At 44.4% G+C, this 14,923-nt stretch overlaps 1 protein-coding gene across 1 annotated transcript in view; it reads left to right on the top strand.

Annotated features, from left to right (window-relative positions):
* Positions 1-3,760: 3,760 nt before the first annotated feature.
* Positions 3,761-14,923, top strand: part of DAW1 (dynein assembly factor with WD repeats 1) — a 34,034-nt gene continuing 22,871 nt past the window's right edge. The window contains exons 1-5 of the mRNA XM_075529976.1: positions 3,761-3,828; positions 8,545-8,689; positions 10,843-10,901; positions 11,894-12,016; positions 14,600-14,699. Of these exons, the coding sequence (XP_075386091.1) occupies positions 3,761-3,828; positions 8,545-8,689; positions 10,843-10,901; positions 11,894-12,016; positions 14,600-14,699 (495 nt within the window). The remainder of the gene's footprint in view (positions 3,829-8,544; positions 8,690-10,842; positions 10,902-11,893; positions 12,017-14,599; positions 14,700-14,923) is intronic.

The raw sequence follows: 14,923 nt of genomic DNA, 5'->3' as shown, positions 1-14,923 counted from the left end.
TGTGTAGAATCAGTCTGAACTCTTCTCTGAATGCTTGGTAGAATTCTCAGAATTCTCCAGTTGTAGTCTGAGCACCTTCTAGTCTGAGGAACTCATGATACCAGCCAGTGTTTCATTGTGATTCATAAGGTTTCCAGGGGCCAATTTTTTTCAGAAGTAGATTGCCAGGTTCTTCTTTCTGGCTTATCATGATTGGACGCTCTGTTGAAACATGTCCACATGGGCCACCCTGATGGCATTCGGCATACACGTTTCACAGCTTCCAGCATCACAGCAACACACAAGCCACTCTAACAAAGTAACAGAATGGTGGAAGATTTTAACTGCAATCTTAAATTCCTGTTAGTTAGTTTTTAGACTTATACCATTCTTTGGTTAGGTTTTGTGAATTGATTCTGATTTACAGTGATTCCAATTCATTCTATGTAGCAGAATGAAATGTTACCTGGTCCTGTGCCACCTTCCCCTTAGTACATATTGTGAAATCCTTGGGCCAGTCCACCCACCGACAGTCTTTCTTTCTTTTTTTGATCTTCTATTTTACCAAGCATGATAGTCTTGTCTAGGCATTGGCCCTTCCTTATAACCTAAACAAAATATATGCGATGAAATCTTGCCAGCCTTGCTTCCAAGAAGCATTCTGGCCATGCTTCTTCCAAGACTGATCTATTTGTATTTCTTGCAGTCTATGGCATATTCAGTGTCCTTCACCCACGCCATGATTAACATGCCTCATTCTTTGGTGTTACCATTTCATACTTTTTCCTCTTGCTTTCGTGAATGATGATCTTATAATGAGGTCATATTATTTAGCACGATAGAAATGTCATTCCTAAATTCCAATCTTTGGTGTGCCATATTATGTGCCAGTTTCCAAAGTACTATTGAGTAGCAGGTAGGTGTTTGCAATAACAATATCAACGAGTGGGGAAAAAGAAAAGCATCCTCCCCCGATCCACTCCCCTGTTACTTTTATCCCTTCTGCATAGAAAGCAATTTTGCCTGCCCTCCTAATCCTGTGGCTTCACCCTCCCACATGCCCCTGAAAGTGGGCTCCCACGCAAGCCCATAGGTCGGGAGCAGTATCTTGCTGGCTTCCACTGAGCTATCCCTCTGCCTACCTAAATTCCTGATGACTGAATGTTCCTAGCAGTAACACCATTAGGCAAACACGGGGTATTCGCTTTTTATCTTAGTCCCATTCATGCATCCATATACTCTTTACTTTAACAAGAAGAGGTGTCAAATACGTGCTTGGCAAATGACTCAGTGCTGGCAGTCTTGACTTTTATTTATTGTGTGAAGTCCCCTCATTCTTTGGCCATGAGAAAGAACTAAAATAAATAGTCAGCATACTGGCTGATAGTCTGAGCACTTTAAATACTTGGTCGAATGCAATCTGAGTAAAGAATTCTAATGCTTTTGGAAGCATAGCTTTTGCATGCATTGCAGAATTAGGGGAGATACAGACTTCTTCCCTAAGAATTTGGGAAGAACCTTGAGAATTCTACCTATTGTGTAATGGTCTAGGGCCAAGAACAGATCAAGAACACATAGGTACTATGGGAACCAATCAGTGGAAGAAAATGTGTGTGTTTCTGGCAGTACCGTCATTTCTACATCCACTCACTCATCAACTATCACCTTCTCTGACAGTTTGTATCTATGGCAATAGAAAAAAATCGAGTCTCTTGACTATTTGGTGAGTTAATGACACACACTTGGCAAGGTGGGAGGTAAGGTGAACACTGGTTGTGATGGTGAAAGTTATGTGTCGATGTGGCTGGCCATGGTATTCATTGATTTGACAGTAATGGGATTATATAATTTGGTAGAGACATAATGGTGTCATTACCCATTTTGTGACCTGATGTGGTATCCCTTCCATTTTCACATCTCACATATTTTGCACGCTGACCTGGTTTTTGGAACCTGTCAAGGTCAATTAGTAAGGAGTGGGCCTACTTTCAATTTTAGTTTTAAAAAATTCTTTCCATCATTATAGACCACCTTGAATCCTAGCAAGAGCATGCCATCAGCATGGCATCCAAATTAAAAAAAGAACTATTCTATATTTTGTTGGCGATTTAACATGACACACAGCCTTTCTGTGTTCCTCAGCATAAAGAATAGAATATATAGTGATTGGCTCTCTGCAGAGGTGGTTACTGAAGTCTAATATAGTATTAAAGAAGAGCCATAGGAAGACTCTTTCAACATCTCGATCAGGTCATTTTGTCATCTGATTCATCACAATTTTGACAACTTTTGATACTCCTTTCCTGGTTCTTAATATGATGGATAATTTTTTATTGCATCTAGGGCATTTTTAGCAGGTGGAGTAGTGGTTACGTGTTAGGCTGCTAACCACAAGATCAGCAGTTCAAAACCACCAGTCGCTCTACAGAACAAAGGGATTTTCTACTCCCATAAAAAGTTACAATTTTGGAAATCTACAGGGACGGTCCTATCCTCACCTATAGCATCGCTATGAGTCAGCATTGACTCGATGGCAGTGAGTTTGGTTTGGTTTTCTCTGTCTACCATCTAATACTCTGTTTTATCAGGTCCTCATTCTTCTTTGAATGACAAAGTATATTAAATCTTAGTATGAACTGCCATCAGGTTCTCGCCTCAGATCTGGCTTTGGATCTAAATGACAATTGAGTGTTCAGAGCCCTTACAATGCTGATGTGGTCTGTTTGGTCCTGGTGCTGCTGAGGCAGCCACTGGGTGGACGGGATTACACGGAAGGGTGGCTGTTGTTTGTGGGGGGGTTAGGGATCCGTACCTGCTCTTTGCTGGGCTTCCCTTTTCCTGATTCTTTTTGGCCAGAAAGAACAAGCTTTCTCTTGTATTACACCTCTTGGTAGTTTCAATATGCAAATACCTTTTTGGCCCATTTCAAGGGTATATGCGATATCAAGAGGAAACTCAGCATATCATCTATCCTTCTCGAGCCAGCCTAGCTTCTTCTATCCAACTTTCAGAGTTCTTTCATTGTTGTCTCTTGAACAATTTCAAGGTTATTTAGTTGTGTATAGAAGTGAGGAACTAAGAACAGTGCTTCTACACCATCTTGTTTTAAAATCAGCCATCTCTCACTCTATATATAATTTATAATTCTTATTGGGAGTTAATAAATATTTATTAAGATACAATCTTTTTTTTTTTAAGATACAATCTTAACACAAACAATTATATGATGAAATATAAATAATTATATCTTGATAATGGAAAATGATAAACCATTAACTGATAATTATAAATGATTTCTATATAATTATATATTTATAATGATAAAGTATAATTATAACATAAAGTTATAAATATTTATCATTATAAATTTAAATATATAGATATATATTTAAATCATTTGTTGGGGCTCTAATAGCTCTTATAACATTCCATACATCAGTTGTATCAAGAATATTTGTACATATGCTGCCTTATAATTTTCAAAACATTTATTTTCTATTTGAGCCTTTGGTATCAGCTCCTGTTCTTTCCCTCCCTCCCTCCCCTCTCACCTTTGTGATCCCTTGATAAAATATAAAAATTTTTTTCATATCTAACACCAACCACTGTCTCCCTTTCACCCGTTTCTGTTTGTTCATCCCCTTGAGGTGTGTGTATATATTTTTATGGTGAAAAATTTTAAGTGGAAAAGCATAAATTTTAAAAAGTCAAAGTTGATTACCTTTAAGCATGTGCTTTGATTGTAATTTACTCTACCCAGTTGTTTGTTTTTACAGGAATTATGTTGGAATATGAAAAATGTGGAGAATTAAAGACCAAGTCCATTGACCTGCTTGATCTCAGCCCGAGGTAAATTAACAATAGAATGTCAAGGCAACATACATTTCATCTTCAAATTTTTTATTGACCACATCTGGCAGGATGATGTGTGGGGGAGCTGGATAAACCCAACAGAAAACCCATTACTCCAAAAAGAAAATGATTTAATTTTCTATTGCTTCCTAGCTCACTTTCAGAACATTCTGTTGGTGACTTGCTGAATGAGGCAGTGGAGAAAGAGATCAGCATTCCGTGGCCCTCCCCTTTAATTTAACAGCCTCCTCCCTCCTTAGGCCAGAGGAAGAGGAGACTGTCGGCTTTTGGAAAAACTGATAGTTTCAGAACCCTAGAGTAGGTCGCTATGAGAGAGAATCGACTTGGTGCCAATGTGTTTGGCTTTGGTTTATTGGCTATAGAGTTTTTTTTCTATTTAGTTATTTATTTGACAAACAAAACACAACCTTTTATTGTCATCTCTCCATGTTGTTTAAAGTGGTCCTAACGTATTATGCAATTATCTGCTTTAGATATGTCTTATATTTTAATTCCTTAAATGTTTATTTATGTTTTAGTCTTTAAAGACAAGGAGTTTACTTATTTTCTCTCCTAATGCAAAAGTGAACGCAGCGTTATTTTTTAAAAAGGATTTACTAACTAAGCCACTGTGGCCATTGCGTTATTGCCTTCCACCAGATGGACGTTGATTTTTAAACTTTTTAAGTGCAGGCTTTAAACAAATTATTTCCTCTATTTTTTTAGAGTCTTTTCTTTTTAAACCAGATTTTTATTACAGGATACTTTTAGATTTACAGAAAGCTTGTAAAACTCTTAGAGATATTCCCACACAGCCACACCCATGTTCCCTCATTACTAGTGTGTTACATTAATATGGAACATTAGGGGCAGCTGATGAATCAGTGTTGAGTCATGATGATCAACGAAAGCCCGTGCCATGTGTAGGTTCTCCCGGGTTTCCCCTAATGCCCCATTCATGCCCTGTGTTCCCACCAGGACACCACATTACCTTTAGTCAGCACGGCTCCTTGGGATCCTCGTGGCTGTGAAGCCTTCTGAGACTCTCCTTGTTTCTCGTGGCCTTGGAAATTTTGAGGATGACCTGGTGGCCTAGTGGGTTACACTTTGGGCTGCTGTCCACAAGGTTAGCAGTTCAATTCCAGTTGCTTCTCTGCGGGAGAAAGATGACTTTCTATCCTGTAAAGATAGCAGTTACAGTCTGGGACACCCCACCCACAGAGGCACCTCTGCCTGGTCCAATTGGGAGGCTATGAGTTGGCATGGACTTGATGGCAGTGAGTTTGGGTTTCGGTTGTTGTGTTTTCTGGATATCACTGAGTCTATAATTTTCTGAGTAAGCAAACACGTTCTAGGGTTGAGATCATATGGCATAGGGCAGAGGCAGGAGGAGCCTAATCTCTGTCTCTCAGACTTGCTCTTTCTTGTTCACTGTTCAATTTCCACCTTCATATGAGGCAATGGAAAATACCCTGGCTCCCACTCCTACCTGTCCTGTAATGCCCTCCTCACTTTCACAGACTGAACCAAGCCCTGCTCGCAACAAATGCGGCATCACAACCACTGTCACAGGCTGCCTGCACAGCGTTTAAATCCTTGGAACTGCGTCAAGCCTTTTCTTGCTCTAAATAAAGTAAGAAGCAATACAAGCCTGGTTCTACGCACCTACAAATTCTTAAAGACACAATTAAGAAGTGTGGCAGTTATATAATCTGATGTCATCTTGTGAAGGAGTGGGGTCTGGTCTGTCAATCAGGTCACAACTTGATGACCTCATTTGGAGACAAAGAGCACCATGGAGATAAATAGCTCTTTGGAGGCCAGACACACAGACTCTCTGCTTCATCTTCCTGCTGACAAGACACATGGAGCTACTTACTCTAGAGCCCTGGAGCTGGAGGAGCCACACGGAGACCCCTGCCAGCGCTGAGAGGCTTCTACCGCCACTGGATCCACAAGACTTCCCACCCATTGGCCTGTGATCTTCCTGCATTTGATGTCATTACATGTGGGTCTGAAGAGGAATTTATAGCTTGGCATAGGACATATGGCCTAATATCAGACTTATGGACTTGATCTGGACTGGGCTGGGATGTTTTCTTAAGCTACAATTGCTCTTTGATATAGAACTCTCTCTTACACACACACACACGCACACACGTGGACTTGTTTCTCCAGGCCACCTGGACTAACACAGAAAGCAATCTCTTTGGGAACCCAGGGGCCTTTCTCCTTGGATATACTTTCTCCCACAGGATGTTACAACTGGTGGAGGGAAGGGGCCCTGGGACCTGGGGCTTCCACTGCCCTTGACGTTTGGAGGGCAGAGGCCCTTCTGTTAGGGTGGGGACAGGGATTGTTTTAAGGGTGAAGACCTAGCCGTAGTGCAAGTCTAATTTTAGAAGCCTGGTCTAGAGAAGGTATTCAGTATGTGTGAGGGAGCTTCTGAATATTTGTGGACAAATGGAATGGAAAGATAATGGAATTAAATCTCCATCCATCCATCCATCCATTCATCCATCCATCCATCCATCCATCCATCCATCCATCCATCCATCCATCCATCCATCTACATACACATAGAATGAGCAGCGGCATAAAGGAGGCCTTTGATTTTGTGCACCACAGTCCTGTTTAATCCATGCTTTGGGAGAAGACAAGGCACAATATGAAATCAAGCTTTGTTACTTTTGCATATGGGCCATATCGCTGAATTTTATGACTGTTGGCGTGCAAAAGATCCTGTTAGACATTCACGTGTTCAATCAATCAGCAAATGCACATTTTGTATCTACTGTACACAAAGCCCTGAATGAGATTCGGTAGGTTGCAGATACTAGGAATAACACTTCCCCTCAAAGGGCTTATTGTCCATTTGGAACAATACATGCACAGTATAACATGTATGACTGGCCCCCATCAAGTCCTATGGGAGGGCGTAACTCCCAGCTGGAGAGCCAGTATAAGCAGACCCTAAGATTTAAGCATATGGATCTTATCTGCAGCTGTCAAGGAGCTGCATCATTAGATGCTTTTTTGTTTGCTTGTTTAGGCAGTGAGTTATGTTCTTCGTTCAAAATTTGAATCTCTGAACTGGGTTTCATCATTTTAAAAGATTAGTCTTTTCTTTTTAATGAGAAAGCGTGCATGTAGAGATCCACTCTAAGGATTCAGTGCGAGAGCACGTTCAAAATGGAAAGTATAGTGCCCCACTTCTTTTTATTGTAAAAATATATGTTACCCAGCTATTGCCAGCTTAAGGTTTTCCATGTATACAATTTCTCAAAACTTGCTACTATCCAATCAATGCTGATTCATGACAGGCGACCCTGTAGGACAGGGTGGCACTGCCTCTCTGCATTTTTGAGTCTGTGACGTTGCATGGCGGCAGAAAGCCCCATCTTTTCTCCTGCAGAGCGGCCTGTGGGATTGCCCTGCTGACCTTGGGGTTGGCAGCCCAACACGTAACCACTACACCACCAGGGCTCCTTCCAACAGCCAAACTCATGACCATTCAGACTCATGGCCACCCTACAGAGCAGGGCAGAACTGCCCGTGTTGGTTTCTGAGGCTCTAACTCTTCATGGGAGCAGACAGCCTGGCAGAGGGACTGGTGGTTTTGACCTGGGTTAGCAGTGCAGTGTGTAACCACAACGCCACCAGGGCATCGTGCTGCTGAGTGACCCTCCGATGCAGCCATCACATCGCCAGTGTCTGTCACCCAATTTCTTACCAGGAACAGAGTTGACACTTCCCTCCTAAACCCCCAGGGGCCACCAGCACACCGCCAACGTATGTTCTTTCCTTTATAAGCTTTTTTAAAATTGTGATTTGAGTGGAAGCTGGTAAGTTGGTTGCCCACTCAACAATTCATACACATTTGCTCCATGACGTGCCTCCTCCACCCATCACGTCACAGCACTTGCCCCGCTTCCTCCCCGTGCTGTGCTGACTGCCCCTCTTTCCTCCCACCTGCTTTGGGAGCTTTGCCCCTGGGCAGATGCTGCTGCCCTTTGAGGGGGTCTAAGGACTGCCACCTCCCTGGGCCTTCTGTTGGTCTGTCTGTTGTTTGATTTGAAGGTTTGAGAACCCTTCCCCCACTCCAAAAAATGAAATAAAGGAAGAGAAAAAGAAAGGAGAGAAAGAAAAGAACTTACGTTAGAATCAGCACGCCTTCTACTCAGCTGCCAAGGGGCAAGAACGACCCTCTCCTTGGAAAGTGCCTCTGCTTTTTCCCCCATCCATGCAATATACTCTTAGTTTGTGAGATGGATTTTTTTCCCCTAAAGATTTCTTGGGAAAGATGTTGGAAGCCTTCTCACGGCCACTTAGTGCATTCTGACTCAGAGCAACCCTATAGGACAGAGTAAGATAGCTCCGGCGGGTCTCCCAGACTCTAACATGACAAGGATCACTGGTGGCGTAGTGCGTAAGCATGGGGCTGCTGCCTGCTACTGTAAGGCACTGAGGGTTGTTTTACAAAACATTTTATGGAGTAGACAATCGCGTCTGTCTGCTGGTTTCAAACTTCTGGCCTTGGGGTTAGCAGCCCAACTCAATGCAGGGCTCCTAGGGTGGAAGCCTTGGTGTCTTATAAATGTTGAACTTCATAAATCAACAGGGATTTTTCAAGTAATGAATACATGTGATTATTTCAAAACAGAAAGAGAGGAACTCACTATTATTATAATTATTTTCTCCTGGTAAATTCAGTACCGATATCAGGGCCTTAGTGGATGAGATCCAGAAAGCGGAGCCTCTGATCACAGCTTCCCGAACAGACCAAGTGAAACTCTTAATCCAGAGACTACAAGAGAAACTCCGGCAGCACAAGGACCACCGATTCTACCTCTTTAAGGTAACGCATGCGTGTTTCAAAGCGCCAGGTAGAAAACTTCCCGCGGAATCATGGATCTGCTTATCTATTCGTTTGAAGTAAAATATGGACCATGTTTCTCTCTCCCTGAAATATTCCAGCTCCTCATGAATCGACTAACTTGTTAGCACATTTTTGACAGTAGTGAAAAAATCCATGTCCCAGCTACTTTGCACAGGGTGAATGCTGAGATGCCAGGAGGTGAGAGAGATGCTTGGCTGTGAAGGCTCAGGGTTGGTGTCAACCTGGCTGGCTTTGGATTTCAGTGGTTTGGAACTTAGGCAGTGATGTAATCTGGCAGCTGTGTAATGATGTAGTTATCCTCAACTTTGGGATCTGATGTGATCAGCCTCCATTTCTACATAACTACTGTTTCCCAGAATGACCCTGATCTTGGAAATGAACTAGGATAAATGAGGAGTCGAAGTCTTTTTCCCCAAGAAAATAATTATTTTTTTCCCATTGTTTATTTCATTGGCGCACATATGTTTACTGAAAGTAAGTCTCAATACACGGTTGATGAACAAATGAATGAAATTCAAGATATTTGCTTCTTGGGTGGTTGACAAGAGATTTGTAATAAATGTAGCCTTCCTGTTTAATGATACATTTTCAGGAATATCATTAAGGTAGTTTGAAATAATTGAATATTTTAAAGTTAGATTAATATTGAGATGCTATGTTTTATGGTATATTGAGATTCTGGGGTGGAGAGATGAGGCTCTGCTCCCGTACAGAGTCTCAGCCTCAGAAACAGTCGCGGTGCATTAGAAGACGAGGTTACACATGTTATATCATTTTGTCCAGCAGGTGGCACTGGTTAACTTCAAATGTGAGCATAAATGGCGTGACCTTGCAATCCAGCCTCCAAAGGGGACACTTTTTGAAAGTGAAACCAAATCAAACCAAACTGAACTCCCTGCTATGGAGCTGATTCGGACTCAGAGTCATCTGAAAGGGCACACTATTATGAGTTACAGCCAGACAGAAACGGTGCAGTAACATCCTAGCCAGCCGCTCAATAAACAGATTATCCAATGAATGTATGTTCGTTCCCCTAGTAAATATTTATTTAAAAACCTTCATGGCCAAGTGGGTCAAGCAATGGGCTGCTAATTGACGCCCGGTGTCAGTTCAAATTGTTCTAGTAAAACAGCTGGCCTGTCAGCTTGTCCTACTGGGCTGGCTTGTGTGAGCTGTGGTTCTGGAAACTCTGTCACTGGTATTTCAAATGCAGCAGGGTCACTCAAAGTGAGCTGGCTTCTGCGGAGCTTCCAGACTAATAACAGACAACAAAGAAGGACTCACCACCCCGTCTTGGTGGAGGAAGACACCGCTGACAGCTGTTTGCATAGCTTGGAAGCAGCACACGCTATTTAGTACAAAATATCCAGGCAACCTTCAAATGTACTGGTGTGCTCTCAGGTTGATGGGGGACTGTTACCAACAAGGTCAGCGGTTCAAGCCCACCAGCCACTCCAAGGCAGGAAGCTGAGGCTGACTGCCCCTGAAAAGATTTACCGTCTGGTAGACCTTTTACAGGGATTGCAATGGCTTGGAATTGACTCCCTGGCAGCTTGGTTTTCTAGATGTTAGACAAGGAGACCTGGTGGCACCGTGATTTAAGCAGTCTGTTGCTAACTGACAGGTCGGCAGTTCCTGCTTTGCTGCAGGAAGATGAGAGAGTCTGCTTCTTGGAAGGTTTACAGACTTAGAAACCCCAAGGGCAGATCGACACTGTCCTATAAGTAAATTGGAGTAGGAACTGACCCGGCGGCCATGTTAATTTCCCCCCTCAATAGTAGGATGCAAAAATTGGAAACTCATTTCCTATTTGTGCATCCACATCTACCAGACGGTACGCAATATGTAAAGCAGGTGTTCTCGATTCGCGCTCTTTGGCCTCTTATTGACTCGCCAGTATTTCTCCTCAAGGCAAATTGGCGGACAGCACGGGGCCATGGCTATGTAGCGATGAGCACTTACACGGTGTACTGCTGGGATTCAGCATTAAAGTGCCGCTTGTTCCGTCCTCCCTTCATTGCCTACCATGATGGCAGCACCGAGGGCTTGAAGGTAAACTTAATGGGATCCAATGGGGCTCGGGTTTAAAACAGCGTGTTCTTTCATTGCAGGTCCTCAGAGCCCATATCCTGCCACTGACCAATGTTGCTCTTAACAAGTCAGGCTCATGGTAAGAGTCTCTGTTTTCATTTCTGAGTTTCAACCATCAAGGGATGAAACATTTTATAGGGTGTTCGTTGTTGAAGATGCTGCTTTTTTAATTATGAAATGTGTGTCCGTCTCTCTCAAAGAGACGTAGCAGCATCGTGGGTGTTGTTGGTCTGCTCACCACAAGGTCAGCACTTCGAAACCACCAGCTGCTCTGTGGGAAAGAGATGAGGCTTTCTGCTCTTTTGGAGATGTACACCCTTGGAAAAGCACAGGGAGCAATTCCACCCTGCCCATAGGTTCCCTTTCAGTCAACGTTGACTTGATGGCGACGGGTTGCTTGCGTTTGTTTACTTTTCCTTTTACAGGAGTGGAAAGCCTCATCTTTCCCCTGCAGATAGGTTGGTGGGTTTGAACTGCTGACCTTGTTGTAGCTAGCAGCCTCGTGTGTAATCCCCTCCGTAACCAGGGCTCTCTCCCTTGAGCTTAAACCTGAGCCAAACCCATGGCCTTGGAGTCAATTCCGACTCAGAGCGATCCTGCATGGTGGCCTACTGCTGCCAGCTCCCCTCCCTCTAATCCACCCACAGGGCGGAGTGGAACTGCCCAGAGGGTCTCCAAGGCTGTCAGTCTGTCTTCCTGGGAGAAAGACGGCCTCATCTTCCTCAGAGTGGCTGGTGGGTTAGCCAAGTAAACGCTTTATCTAACATATAATAACATGAAAATGAAAACTGGCTGGAACCACCCTCCTAATTGCATCTCTATTCGTATTATGGTATTATAAAAATGCTTTATTAAGATTTTGCGATGACTCATTTTCGTGTCTGGGATAAAATTGGAGCATTTCGGTCAACGGATGCAGATATCGCTCCCAGTTGAATTCAGTAGTGTTCTTCACGCTTGACTTGCATTGTCAAAAGCAGCAAGAACCGGAATCATCAACCTGCAGGTAGAAACTGCGGTCTTTGTAAGTCGCTGTGTGTCGTCCTTACCCTCGGTGTGTTCCCTTGTCAGCTTTATCACAGGAAGCTATGACCGGACGTGCAAACTCTGGGACACGGCCTCTGGAGAGGAGCTGCACACGCTGGAGGGCCACCGCAATGTGGTCTATGCGATCGCCTTCAACAATCCCTACGGGCAAGTTCCCCCCCATCCCCCCCATCTACTTCATCCACCTCCTGGCAAAGGAAGGAAGAAGGGAGCCCAATGGATTGAGTGCCTGATGTGGGATTGGCAAGCTTTGAAGGTAGCTCCTTTCATCCTTGTAAAAGTCCCATGGGTCTTTTTGATGTCCTTGTGGCCATTGAGTCAACTCATGGTGACTTCCTGCGTGTCAGGGTGGAGCTGGGCCCCGTGGGATTTTCAGTGGCCGAATTTCAGAATGATGTTGCCAGATGCAACATAGAATCCAAGTGCCCTCCCCCAGGTTATACAGGAATAAAGGGGAGAGCTGGGGTTCAAGTTCAAGTGAGATGGACTCCCAGGCACCCGGCCGTTCTTTGCCAGGTTGTTCCTGTGACGTCCGTCCACAAGCTTGGTTGAGAGTCCAAACCACTGGAGCGAATGCAACGGACATCAATGGCAAGGATGACTCTCTTTAGAAGTTTCTTTACAACCTCTCCAGGGAAAAATCAAAATGCTTCAATCAACCACACGCAGGATGACAATACCATGGACAATTGAAGCATTTCCTAGACAGTCTCCAGCTCGTGGGTCCGGTAGATCCGTCAGAGTTCTCTAGTCGTACGGCCTTTACTGATGTACACTCTACACCCATGTGCTACTTGTCCCTAGGTCTTGTTGCTGGGTGCCAGTGAGTCTGTTGTGACTCATAGCGACCCTGTGCATGACAGAGTGAAATACCGCCCAGGCCGGCACCCTTCCCACCCTTGTTGTTACATCTGCGTCCATTTTTGCAGCCACAGTGTCTGTCCATCTTGTCCAGGGCCTTCCTCTTTCTCGCTCCCCCTCCACTTTACTGAGCAAGGACTGGTCTCTCCTGACAACACGTCCAACACCTGTGTCCTACCGATGTCCGTGTGCTCCCCGTACACTTGGCTCCTTGAATGCTTGCAGCGACCAGGCCACACGCTAGTATGTTTGACCTCTCTCCTCCTGGTTAGGGTTTATTCAGAATGGACGGTATTTCTTCCCAAACCAGCTTTCTCTGGTGAGCTCTCCACTGGAATTTCATCACCTGGTGAGCAGGGCAGTGAGGTAGAGGTGATGGAATTCTCATCTCCCCCTCAAGAGACCCAGGTTCCTTCTTAAGGAATGGGCCTGAAGCACAGTCAGGGCTTGTCTTGTCAGTGGAGGCTCCTATGTGGCTTTCATGCTGAACAGGTTTCCGCTGGGCATCCATATTGAGACAAACTAAGAGGAAAGGCCTGGGCAGATACTTCTGAAACCCAGCCAGCGGAAGCTGTCTCGGCCACAGTGGCCCCTTCCCACTGGGGAAGGGGCTCTGAGGAGGGGGGCTGTTTGCTCTGAGAACTGAGAGGTAAGTCTTTGAAAAGGTGGTCACTCCGTGCAGCTGTGGACAAGCTCAATGTTCCTGTCAGGAAAGGCGCCGTGAAACCTCGAAAGGAATTCTGCGCTCAGCTGGTTGTGCAAGTGTGTGTTTGCCCACCTAGCATCTATTGCCCTGCAAGCATAGGAGGTGGTGGAGGTGGGACGCGATCTCCCCGGAGCACCCCACATTCATGAGAAGGCTTCAGCTTCTCATCTGAACGCTGTCACCTGCAGGCACATTCGTTAAATCTTGTTGTTAATGACGGGCCAGTTGAAATGATTTCTTTGCCATTGACCAACCGGATCAATGAGAGAGCTTTTGCCAGCGAACTTTGACAATTAAGACAGGGCCGTCAGTCCTTTCAGAGTCAGAGGAGAAGGAGGCCCTACGGGTGCTTCTCGGTAGTGAGTTTCTTTTTAATCTTCTTGTGACTCCTGGGACATGGAATGACCGCTTACATTTCCCACCTGCAGAGTCTAGTGCTATTGCACCTGAAGTGCGTGCTGATGTCTCGTGGGGGCCAATGTAGTGGCACAAATGTGGAGAAATGGGTCTCATCTTACCGATCACACCACTAGAGACCCTTAGGGACACACATGCCCCACTCATGCTATCCCTTTGAGGACTAAGGGACACTCGAACCCAAGCCATGGTATTTTCAGTGGCTTCCTGTGCATCTGAAAGCTGGACAATGAATTCAAAGGACTGAAGAAGATAGAATGGCTTTGGATTATGGTGCTAGTGGAGGTTATTGAGTGATCATGGAATTCTAGAAGAGCAAACAAATCTGTCTTGGGTTTCTTAGACATGAGGATGGTGAGACTTTGTCTCATGTATGTTGGGCATGTTCTTACAAGGAGCCAGGTACTGTAGGAGGCCACCATGCTTGGTAAAGTAGAGGGTCAGAGAGGAAGAGGAAGTCTCCGTGAGTGGGACAGACACTCAGGAAGGAGGGCTCAAGCACAGGGACAATTGTAAGGATGGCCCAGGGCCACGCAGTGCTCTGCTCTGTTGGACATGTTGCCCTTTTCCAGGGTTTAGTTCCTCTTCATAACATGTCCAAAAGCACATGAGACAAAGTTTCCCATTCTTGTTGTCTGAGGATCATTCTGTCTAGATTCATATGCTTAACACTGTCTTAATTTGGTTTATCCATACGATACTTTAAGGTGCATTTAAAAGCCATATATATATTTTTTTACTTTTAGCGACAAAATTGCCACTGGTTCCTTTGATAAGACGTGTAAACTCTGGAGTGCAGTGACAGGAAAATGCTACCATACTTTCCGGGGCCATACGGCAGAAATAGTGAGTCTACTGAACACTTGCTTATGCTTTATATTGCTATTTTTTTAATTCTACTATAGAGGTAGTTGATTTACCCTTATCATAGACTTTCTAATCCACCCCCTGCCCCCTGCTTTCATCTATATGTGTTTGGTACGGTGGCGTTGCCATCAACTAAAAGTGACTTCAGTTGCCACCTCTTTCGGATACAGCCAAAGAAAGACTTGGGTTGACTGAGAAACCCC

This window comes from Tenrec ecaudatus, chromosome 13 (assembly GCF_050624435.1).
Source record: "Tenrec ecaudatus isolate mTenEca1 chromosome 13, mTenEca1.hap1, whole genome shotgun sequence".
Lineage (NCBI taxonomy): Eukaryota > Metazoa > Chordata > Mammalia > Afrosoricida > Tenrecidae > Tenrec > Tenrec ecaudatus.
Note: the sequence above shows the minus strand (reverse complement) of the source record. Positions and strands in the feature narration are given on the sequence as shown.